The following is a 10,915-nucleotide window of genomic DNA, read 5'->3' as shown; positions in this document are numbered from 1 at the left end:
ATCTCAGGTTGAACCTAAAATAAATCTATTCAGGATTTTAATGAATCAATATCACGTTATCCAAGCTAGAATCAATTTTAATCAATAAATCGATTATCAAAACCCAGCCCTAACCACCAGAGTCGCACTGAACCAGGAGAGAGTTTACTCAGCTGAGCAAGAGGATTTCCTCACAGACCGCTTTTCACAGCGCCCCCTGCTGGGCATGAGAAAGAATGCAGGTTTAAAATGCTGCACCCACGTTTTACATCAGGGTGGGGATCTCCAAGGGCCGGTGTCCTGTGGGTTTTAGACCTCACCCTGGGCTAACACACCTGAACTAAATGATTAGTACAGGTGTGTTGAGGAGGTAATGTAGCCATTTAAATCAGCTGTGTTGGCTCGAGGACACGTCCACAACCTGCAGGACACTGGCCCTCGACCAGCCGAGGGAGTGGCTTAGTGACCAAAACAAAATAACCAAGATTATGATTTAAAATAATCGTGAGCAAAACACTAAATCACTGTTCCGACAGCCTGACTGCCTGCAGCGGTTTAAAGGGTGGAGCCTAAACTCTGGATTATTGTTCATGGTTTAATTTATTATGCTAGAGTACACATGTGTGTTTCACGTTATGTTACTCGTTATTCTCACGTTTTACTCATTTCACAGAGGAGCGTTCGGCCTGGCTGACCTGCTGAAGCACAGGGTGCGTTTGATTTCCATACCTGTGTAGTGGTGAGCAGGATGGGCTGGCTGCTGCCAGTGCCGGCGGCCGCTGGAAGTAGGAACGTTCCACCCGCTGTCTGAGTCAGGATGAGTGGTGGAGCTTGAGCCATCAGGCGTGGGGCCGTGGAGGCAACAGGGAGGCGCGGGGCAGAGGAGGAGGCGGTAACGACAGAGGAAGGAGGTATCACAGAGGAAGAGGAGACGACCTGGGCAGGTGATGAAGCTGAAGAAGAGAGAAAGGTTAGCAGAAGGACTCGGTGAAAGCTTTTACGGAGGGACACGGAAGCACAGACTGCTCCTCCACATCCAGGAACACCTTCAGCTCACAGCACCGCGTCTCTGCTGCTTCAGGCTGTTCCAGGATCAGCTTCAGACATCGTCACGTTTGGTTCTCCAACAAAGCTGCTGAAGCTCTGCCTGTCCCAGAGAAGAGGTCTGCTGCTTTTACCTTTGACCTGCTGACCCTTTGCTGCCACTTTCCTCCACACTGTGTTAGCTCTGCTGCTCTGACACACGAACATCAGACAGAGAGCGGCCACACTCAACACCTGAACCTGACGACACCTGTAAACTCAGCTTTATTCATCTCGTGCTAGATCACACAGTCAACAGTCATGCTGTCAGAGTCTACAGTAACACAACTGATCTAAGCATCCAAGTGAAGACACCGTCTGGGGCTCCTGTTGTGTCATCGGCTAATCAAAGAAACACCGAACACATACCTGTTGCAGCAGATGTGATGGGTGGGGGGGTCCTTGGAGGTGGAGTCTCAGAGACTGGGAGTGGAGATGGAGAATCCTCCACTACATGGAGAGAGAGAGAGAGAGAGAGAGAGAGAGAGAGAGAGAGAGAGAGAGAGAGAGTCTGGTTCTAGGGTTTGACTCAGGTCCAGAGTGTCCAGAACTGGTTTTAGAGTTTGGACCTGGTTCTGAGACTCACCTGGCTCTCCATAGTTGTCCATGAAGTCCATGTCATCTTCCTCCACACTGTCATCCACCTGTTGCCATGGCTCCAGCTCCTCCTCCTCACACTCCATAAACAGCTCTGTATCCATGTTGCTATGGAAACCACCAGAGAAACCATCATTGTAACCACGATAAAAGAAAAATCTGACCAGCAGCATTTCCACTACGTCACATGACATTGGTACACTGGTACTGCACACCTGCAGCTTAGAGTTATATTTAACCTGAGAGCCAGGTGAGCAGGTGATCTTTTCACAGGTAACTTTAGCTGTAAATACTCGAGTGCGTTTAGTTTCAGAGAACACCTGTGAGCCCAAAGACCAATGAGAGAAAGGCGGAGTCGTCTCTCAGCGTTACCACAGTGACATTAAACCAAAAACTACAAACAGACATGTCCTTCAGGGACAAATCAGCTGAAAGACTCTGTGGTGCGTCCACAGCCTGAGGACGGGTCCATCAGGTTTGATCAGCATCACAGACGCTGATGTTTGTGTCAGTGAACCTCACAGCTGCGCAGTTCAGTCCCGGTTTGAACAGAAGTCGGTTGATTTAAAACATTTATGATTTAAATGAGGACACCTGTGCACTCCAGTCAAACACCTGCGTTTGCCGAACACGCTGATCAGGATGACCTGACCCCGCTGATCACGCGCACAATCACGGCAGCGGCGTTAGTGTGGACAGACTTCCGGTCACTGTGACGTTTCGATGCCTTCTGTTGCTGCCGTTTGTGCTCTGTCTCTTTGTCACGGCTCTTATTTTAAATAAAGTAGTGGTGTGATTAACAAAGGCTGGCCTTCATTCGCTCAGCTGACGGTGAAGTTAAACAACAGCAGCTCTGCACAAACTCTGACGTCGGTAAACCTTTTTAAATAAAGTTGGGTTTAATCAGCTGTAGTTGCAGGTGTAATGGCAGCTGCCGCCACAGGGGGCGCTCGGCCCGCTCTCCGGGTTTTTGTTCCTTTCAACCCGGCTGAGACGCGCCTGTCGGCGGGGACCCGAACCTACAGGCCGAGCGGGCCCAGCTGAGCCGAGCCGGGTCACCGGGCTCTCGGTCAGGACCAGAGCTCAGCACGCAGCGCGCACCCCGTCTGCTCTGCACCGCCCCGCCGGGGACAGCTCGTCGCTGCACGCCGAGCGCCTTCCGAAAGCTTCAGCGGGGCCTGCGTGTGACGCCGGGACAAGCCGTGCCGGGCCGGGCTTACCTGAAACTGGAGCGGCACCGCGGAGCTCGGACGGGTTCGCACGGCTTTTCTCGAAGCGCGCTCCGGTTCGACAGTCAGGGGGCGGGCCTTCCGCCCGCTGCCGTTTTACATCTGCAGATTGGTCCGCACAGACCCGTCACTTCCTGTTCAGGTGGCCTGCAGCTCATTGGTCAGTGGAATCTTTGTGGAGGAGCTGAACCGAGCCGCGGCCGTCAGGATAGAGGCGAGCAGACCGGATTACCGGGCCGGGGGACAGCGGGCTCCGCGGCCGGTCAGCGGGGGCCGACGGGCGCCAGGACCGCCGCCACGCTTGGGCCAGGGCGCCATCTTCTTTTTGTTTTGTTTTGATGGGGCGTGACCAATGTCCGTGACGTCACGAGCTGAAAAAGCGCGTCGTAAAATAAAAACGAGTTTATTTTTTCAGGTGTTTGTGCTTCAGAAAAAAGTACCTCACACAGGTGAGGCTCACCTTTCAGCCAGGTCTCAACACAGTAGCACGCGCACAGAACTTCCTGTGACACGCTGTGATGTCATAATGAACCAGAAGTTTTCCAGACAAATCTTGAGCATAACAAATCACGTAAATCTAAAATGTATATTTTCTGAATCATTTTCAGTTTAGAGCAAAGAGAAGGTTTCATAAAATAACTAGCCCTGGCAGTATAACGGGCCGTTTTTGTCCCCGTGTTTCTGAAGCACACACCCACAGAGTGCTGATGTGGATCTGCAGACCTTTAAATTAGACTTTGGTTAGTAGAGTTTACTAACAGAGCAGATGAAACTCGCGCTGAGAGCAGGACTGTTATATGTATTATGTAGCGATTTTATTCTGATTTCGTTTCATTTTATTGTTTACCAAAGAGCAGCGCGTCATCGAAGTAAATAAATGGTAAATGGCCTGTATTTATATAGCGCTTTACTAGTCCCTAAGGACCCCAAAGCGCTTTACATATCCAGTCATCCACCCATTTACACACTGGTGATGGCAGCTACATTGTAGCCACAGCCACCCTGGGGTGCACTGACAGAGGCGAGGCTGCCGGACACTGGCGCCACCGGGCCCTCTGAAGTCAACGTTATTGTCAAAAACTACATGTACAGGTCACACACAGGAACCTGCAGGGCTCCCGTGGCCCTCAGCGTTACACTAAACAACATGAAAGTCTTATACACACAAGTGTCCAACACAATGCGAGTGTTTGTGGGCACTGTGGGTCAGAGGGAAGACGTGGGTGCAGGTCTGGTCGACAGGTTCAGCATCCTGACGGCCTGATGGATGAAGCTGTCTCTCAGTCTGCTGGTTCTGGCCCCGAGGCTCTTCAGTCTCCTTCCTGATGGCAGCAAACTGAAGAAGCTGTTGGACGGATGGGTGGAGTCACCTGTGACGCAGAGAGCTTTTTGGGTGAGGCGGGTGCAGTAGATGTCCTGGAGAGAGCGAAGAGAAGCACCCACGATCCTCTCTCTGCTCTCACTGCTAGCTGTAGCTGTTTCCTGCAGACCCAGTGCAGCAGCCGTACCACACGGTGATGCAGCTGGTGAGGATGCCTCTGTAGAAGGTGCTCATCGTGGGGGTCGAGGCTCTCGCTCTCCTCAGTTTGAGCAGGAAGTAGAGTCACTGTTGGGCTTTACTGACCATGATGCTGTGTTCTTTGACCAGGAGAGAACTTCTGAGATGTGCACACCCAGGAACTTGGTGCTGCTTACTCTCTCCACAGCAGCACCACTGATGGTCAGTGGGGTGTGCAGGGTGTGAGTTCTCCTGGTCTATGATGATCTCCTTGGTCTTCTCCACGTTCAGGGACTCAGCCAGATGTTTAACTTCACTCCTGTCGTAGGTCTCATGGTTGTTGCTGATGTGACCTACCACAGTTGTGTAGTCTGCAAACTTGAGGAAGCAGTTGTGTGATGGTGTGCAGTCGTGGGTCAGCAGAGTGAAGAGCGCATCCTCGGGGAGCCCCCGTGTCCTGCTGCTGGAGGTGCCGACCGACTGTCATCACTAACAGTTTCTTTTTCCTGCCCATGGCAGAGATTGGTGGTTTGTGGAACTGATTCCAGAGCAGCTCTGTGCTGGATAATCTCCTCTAATCTGTTAATCCTCCTTCCTCCGTCTGGTTTAGCTTCCTCTCAGTCTGTTCTGACCTGCAGGGATGAAAGCTGCACATTCTGGGAGCTTCCTGGTGCTGCCGTGGCCCGGTGGCGGCGGCAGCTCAGACCCGGCCCAGGGAGAGGAAAGTCAGGGCTGCCTGATGCTGAGATCTGGAGCTCTGCTGGGAGTCACGCTGATCTGTAAGATTTAACTTCTCATTAATTCAAACAGTGTTACATTACAGCCCAAATAATGTCTCAGTTAATAATACAGACTGAGAGGCACTGACCTGCATGCAGACTAGGGATGGGTATCGTTTAGGTTTTATCTGATACCGGTGCCAAATCGGTACTTTTGAAACGGTGCCGGTGCTTAAACGGTGCTCTAACCGGTGCTTAAAGAATGGAGAACACAAAATTTGTCCAAAAACCTCTCATGTTCAGCTGTTTTTTGTAAAAAGATAACAATGTTAGCCTTTTCTGCAGCTATGGGGCATATATGGTATCACTCTTGGCTGGAAGCAGTGCTTAAACAATGGAAAAAAACACAAACTTTGTCCAAAAACCTCTCATGTTCAGCTGTTTTCCACTTTTTCTTTGGTCATTTTAGCCTTTTTGGCCAGGGTGAAGGGAGTATCTGCCATCAAACAAGAAGACAGCCGCATGTAGCTATGATGATGTTTGCTAGTTCACCTTACATGCATTAATGTAATAACGTGGTTAGCCTACTCAACGTAAATTACACACGAACAACATGAAGCTACTCACGCAGAGAAGAACGGCTGCTGCTGCATCATCATCCTCATCATTTCTGCTACACTGGCAGGGCTAGGGGCCAGGACTCTCCTCTTCGGGTTTTGGGGGATGTTGCTAACTCCGGGTCCGATAACAGGCACCACACCCGCAGTAGATGTGCTCGGTGTGAGGTCTCGCAGCAAGCTATCAAATACGGCGCATTTCTCGGCTTTTAAAAAAAACGCTATGCGTCGCCAGGTGTTTCATCGGATTCGAGGTGTAACCTCCTTTGACAGTATCAGCTTAAAGCACTTGTTGCAGGCTGCTGAGTTTGCATCTTTTGCTGTGAAGTACAGCCAGACTTTGACCGCTTCGCCTTGGGCATTTTTAATCTGTAGCTCTGCTCTAAAAGAACGTACGTACCTGGCCCCGCCTACTATCCTCGGAAACATAAAATGATTGGCTAGAAGTGTATCACAGCTCAGGAAAAAAAAGCACCGAAATAAAGCACCGAAATGTGCGCTGCTTTTCGGTCTGGTTACTACCGTTTATGTCAGAACCGGTGCCATCATGGCACCGGACACCGGTACCCATCCCTAATGCAGACAAATACATTCTTGTTGTTCTGCATTCGGGGTCCAGATCCACAGCTGGAGCCGCTGCTGCTGCTGTGAGCTTACACGCAGAGTCAGTTTTGATGCAGGCAGGTTAATGTCAGCGTTCCTCGAAGAGTTCATGAAGAAATACAAATGCTGAGTTTCTCACAGAAATAACAGATCCAGGCCTCGCCCCACTGCTGCCGTACTGACAGAGAGTGTGTGTGTGTCTGCAGGCGTGGCGGTGTTGAGGAAGTGGATCGCAGGTGGAGTTTGTCGCTGTTCGGTTCGTCTGGATGGGAGAACAGTTGTGATCACTGGAGCAAACGCTGGCATCGGCAAAGAGACGAGCAGAGATCTGGCACGCCGAGGTCAGCCCGGTTTGATCCCGTCTTACTGCCCGAACACTCGAATGTCTCCTACAAGAAAGGACGAAGCTTTAGAAGCTGCTGACAGGGAAACACTACAGTCCCATGTTGTGGGCGTGTTATTGTAATCTGAGAAACACCTGTGATTCAGCCAAACATTCCCACGCCATAACACTGCCTCCACCCTTTTCTCTCCATCCTCCTGATACAGCTTCATCTCAGTTTCACATGTCCAAAGACGGTTTTCAGAAAGCGCTTGTTTTAAAGTCTGATCGATACAAGAAGGTCTGCACCTTGTTGTATCTCCATCCATGAAAGCATCGCAGTGATCGTCCTGCACAGCGTTTCAGGCCTTTTAGATGCTGTGAAGTTGTTTTTCTTACCATGGAAATAATTCTGTAATCTTCCACTTCAGTGTCTTCTGTGGTCGTTAAGGTTCTTGGTGCTGCTGAGCTGTTTGGTGCATTGATTATTTTAAACACTGATCCACTGATTTGATTGGCTGTTCTTTAGTGAACATGGTGCTCAGCTGTGGAAACCTTTCTTCGTTTCACTCAAATGTGATTGAAAGTCATTCGACATCTGTAACAGTTCAAAGCATTTCTAGAAGGTCATGAAAGAAGACGAGATGTGCGCGAGGGCGACTAATCCTGGCTCAGCAGCCGAGGCCTGGGCGCGTCCGATTGCTGCCGCCATGTTTCCCACTCCAGGAACAGAAACTCTTCTTTCTGTTCTCGTGAAAGCTGAAGTCTGTACATGTTTCACCTCACCACTTACTTTAAGAAAGCAATTAGTTACTAATTACTGATTACTTACTTAGTTACTTTATTACTTAGTTGCTTTTCAAAAGATTAATACACAAGCTGAATATAAAATAAACTGAATCGACCTTTCAGTACATTTTGTCTTCATATAAATTTGAATGAAATGTAAAAATCTCTTTGTTGTTTTATGAGTTTTAACCTTTTAACTTTACGCATCAAGCAAAAATGAAATTATTTCAACTGCATGTTCCAGCATATAAAATAAAATCATGTTTTGTGTTTACACTCTGCAATAAAACCCAGCGGAAAATAAACAGAATCACAGACTCGGCAGCTCTTAAATCTGTTGTCACCTGTTTAGCAGGAGTCGGGCGGGTGGAGGTTCGCCCACAGCGGTCGTGTCAGTGGGCGGATCTGGGCGTTTCTCTGTGAGTGTCACGTTCCCGTGGCAGCGTGCTCGCTGCTTGCTCAGATTTAGAAAGACGTTTTGTTCCCATGCAGAGTGCACAGCGGACGCTGATGTGTTTGTCACTTGTTACTGCATTAAGGAGCCCGGGTGGTGATGGCGTGCAGGGACCTGACCCGGGCAGAACGGGCGGCTGAGGAAATCCGCCGGTCGACAGGAAACGGTAACGTGGTGATCAGACACCTGGACCTCGCTTCCACGTACTCCATTAGACAGTTTGCTAAAGATTTCCTGGACAGCGAAGAAAGGCTGGACATCCTCATCAACAATGCAGGTGAGCGCACCTGTGAACAGGTGAATGCCCGTTCGTCTTTTTGTCGTTCTGAGCATCCGTCTGTCTGCAGGAGTGATGATGTGTCCAAAACAGCTGACCGAGGACAACTTTGAGACACAGCTGGCGGTCAACCATCTGGGTCACTTCCTGCTCACTAATCTGCTGCTGCCGAAGCTGAAGAGCTCCTCCCCCAGCCGTGTGGTCAACGTGTCCTCCGTTGCCCACCGTGGAGGTACCCCCAACCCCTTAAAAGATCTCAGTGCTGATGATGTTTGCGTTGTTTCTTTAACACCTCATGTGTTTTTTACAGGTCGTATTGACTTTGACGATCTGTTCTTCAGCCGGAGGCCGTACGGCGCTCTGGAGAGCTACAGACAGAGCAAACTGGCTAACATCCTCTTCTCCAGAGAGCTGGCCCGACGTCTCTCAGGTCCCCACAAACACTGAACGCCACAAACGCTCAGAGCTCCCCGTAGCCTCAGAGGTCCCTACTGTAAAATGGTTTGACGGGAGGAAGGGTTATCTCGCCTCTCAGCGCTGTGATGTGATTGACCGCCGAGCTCCCGAAAGTACCTGTGAACCCGCCTCCTGACTCTGTCCTCACCTTTCCTGCAGGCTCTGGTGTGTCGTCGTTCTCTCTTCACCCAGGCGTGATCCGGACCGAGCTGGGTCGCCATGTGGAGGGTTGGTTCCCCCTGGTCGGGCTGCTGCTGAAGCTCCCATCCCTGCTGCTCATGAAGACTCCGTGGGAGGGCTGCCAGACCAGCCTGTACTGCGCTGTGACGCCGGGCCTGGAGGAGCTGTCTGGATGCTACTTCAGGTAGGAGGCAGGGGAGGGGCCAAAGAAACACCTGTGCCTCTTTCTGTTCCCTGAGCATCTCAAAGTGTTAAAGTCCGAGGAGCAGAATTCAGGTAAAACAAGAGTAGACAGCTCTGATAATAAATGTGGGCGTGTCTGAGCTGCTGAATGGTAAACAAATAAAACCGTTCTGAGATCAGAGTTTTCACTTCCTGTCATTTCTCTGTTTCCTTTCATGAGATTTCTCCTCTCTCAGCTTTAAGTAGTAAACACGTTCGAATAAATGGAATAACTTTTTAAAATGATGTTACTGAAGCCCTCTGCGTTTCTGCCTGCCAGCGACAGGGTGGACTACTTTGTTTCAGCTGATGCTCGCTAGCTTGACTGTCAGCATGCATCCGCAGGCTGTGAGAGGCTATCACACTGACACAGATACCTGCTAAGCACTAACTGTAGGAGCCATATGAGTTGTTTCCGTCTGACTAAATGGGTTGGTTTAAATGGACTCACTGTATTGGTGCATGGGTGTGGGGCGTGTCTCATGGGTGTGGTATAATAAATGTGGTTGCACTCACTTGTACACAGCACCTGATGTGATGAGCAGAAGGTAGGGTGAGCACGAGGCAAAACTTTCTGTTGACCGCAACATGTCGCAACATAGCGCAACATACTTGAGCACAATTTGAATGATTTGATATATTGGACTGTAACTTGATGGTGTTTGTATAGTTGTGCACTAATTGCTGCCATAGACCAGTTTGTAATTTTGACATAGTAGCTAGTGCATTTATTCGTAAGTTGCAGTTATTTGCTTGTGCAGTCTGTGCGTTTGTTTGATAGTTGTTCCCATGTGCTGATTTGTAGTTTGGACAGTGGCATGTGTAAATAAAGAAGCAAATGATACAGAAGTGTTTTGTGCGTTAATTGTTGCGCGTCATCAGGGTCCTCATGTTTAGCCTGCCGCGGCCATTGGTTGGAAGAGCCGCAACACTAACATCCAATTAAAACCCACAAATTTCACTCACCTAAACCAGAGCTCCGCCTTCTTGGACATTAACCTAACAGCGGCCATATTATTGGTCAGACGATGTCATTAAAAATGAGGCTCCGACAGCACAAACACAGAGCAGAGGTCCAGGTCGCCCCTGCAGGCAGCGAGCAGCTACAGCTGCCTGTGTCAGCATCCACTTGTCGGTCAAAGAGGCAACGATGCAAACTTTGAACCTGGACGTTAGAAGAGCTGCAGGTTTTGAACTTCAGGTTGATTGATGAACAAAGACACGTTCAAACATTGCAGAGCTTTTCTGGGGTTATTTCCATTTTAAACACATTAAACTGAGTCACTTGTTCAATGTTCATATCTGTGTTTGCAGCGACTGTGCAGAGAAAGAAACTGCTCCAGAGGGACAGGACGATGTGGTGGCAAGAAAACTGTGGGAGGTGAGCACACGTCTGGTCGGACTGAAGAACACCTGCTGACCTTTAACCTCTGACACACGAAGCAATGGAGCTGCAGACTGCGGACAAATGAGAACAGAAACAAACAGATTTACCTCTTGTAGAGACAAATGAAGCTCTGTGTTGTTGCCCCGTTTGAGTCCCAGATGTTCCAGCTGCTGATATTTGTCCTGTCCTCCAGAACCTGGACTCTCATGTGCAACATAAACCTCCATGTCCCCCGACTGTCCCCTCACTGTCCCCTCACTGCTCCCTAAATATTTCCTGACTTTTCCTTCGTTTTTTCTCCATTGTATGTTTATTATTCCATCACGTATCTTCATGCTTTCCTCTTTTGATGCTTTCGCTGACTTCCTGTGTCCTCCTCTTTACTGGTTGGTGATGTGTGGAGTTCAGCTGTGTGGACGTGAAGCTTTGGGTGTTATTAAAGACAGTTTGACTGTTTCTATACTCTGTGTGTGTTTGATAGATTCAGTAATAATAAATCCAGA

The 10,915-nt window shown here is 49.4% G+C and overlaps 2 protein-coding genes across 6 annotated transcripts in view; one reads left to right on the top strand and one right to left on the bottom strand.

Moving 5' to 3' along the window:
• The window catches only part of pogzb (pogo transposable element derived with ZNF domain b), a 17,251-nt gene extending 14,063 nt beyond the window's left edge, over nucleotides 1–3,188 (bottom strand). For 2 of the 4 annotated variants that reach the window (XM_042225943.1, XM_042225946.1), the window contains exons 1-4: nucleotides 2,880–3,188; nucleotides 1,649–1,767; nucleotides 1,432–1,512; nucleotides 709–932 (exon numbers count right to left, since the gene is read on the bottom strand). In XM_042225943.1, coding sequence (XP_042081877.1) covers nucleotides 709–932; nucleotides 1,432–1,512; nucleotides 1,649–1,763 — 420 coding nt within the window. In that variant the 5' untranslated portion in view covers nucleotides 1,764–1,767; nucleotides 2,880–3,188. Of the gene's footprint in view, nucleotides 1–708; nucleotides 933–1,431; nucleotides 1,513–1,648; nucleotides 1,768–1,874; nucleotides 2,160–2,879 lie in introns of those variants that run through there. The other 2 variants (XM_042225944.1, XM_042225945.1) reach the window with 2 other exon arrangements.
• Nucleotides 3,189–3,324: 136 nt separating this feature from the next.
• On the top strand, nucleotides 3,325–10,874 carry LOC102309652 (retinol dehydrogenase 12). Of its 2 annotated transcripts, none has more exons than XM_005935887.3 (7): nucleotides 3,325–5,165; nucleotides 6,532–6,666; nucleotides 7,976–8,167; nucleotides 8,238–8,399; nucleotides 8,478–8,597; nucleotides 8,783–8,987; nucleotides 10,340–10,874. In XM_005935887.3, the coding sequence occupies exons 1-7, from the start codon at nucleotides 5,027–5,029 to the stop codon at nucleotides 10,443–10,445; spliced, it is 1,059 nt and encodes a 352-aa protein (XP_005935949.1). In that variant the 5' UTR covers nucleotides 3,325–5,026; the 3' UTR covers nucleotides 10,446–10,874. The 2 variants fall into 2 exon arrangements, with proteins under 2 accessions (XP_005935949.1, XP_042081881.1); XM_042225947.1 differs by lacking the exon at nucleotides 3,325–5,165 and adding an exon at nucleotides 7,792–7,855 and having other exon boundaries at nucleotides 6,607–6,666.
• Nucleotides 10,875–10,915: the final 41 nt, after the last annotated feature.

The sequence above is a fragment of the Haplochromis burtoni genome, unplaced genomic scaffold (genome assembly GCF_018398535.1).
Source record: "Haplochromis burtoni strain Fernald_Lab_line unplaced genomic scaffold, NCSU_Asbu1 Contig_190, whole genome shotgun sequence".
Lineage (NCBI taxonomy): Eukaryota > Metazoa > Chordata > Actinopteri > Cichliformes > Cichlidae > Haplochromis > Haplochromis burtoni.
This window is presented reverse-complemented; position numbering and strand designations above follow the sequence as displayed.

Bases quoted from the DNA above. Each gene is read 5' to 3' on its own strand.
- LOC102309652 (XM_005935887.3), top strand. From the start codon at position 5,027: ATGAAAGCTGCACATTCTGGGAGCTTCCTGGTGCTGCCGTGGCCCGGT. The intron at 8,168-8,237 runs GTGAGCGCACCT...GTCTGTCTGCAG, and splicing joins CATCCTCATCAACAATGCAG to GAGTGATGATGTGTCCAAAA. The intron at 8,988-10,339 runs GTAGGAGGCAGG...CTGTGTTTGCAG, and splicing joins CTGTCTGGATGCTACTTCAG to CGACTGTGCAGAGAAAGAAA.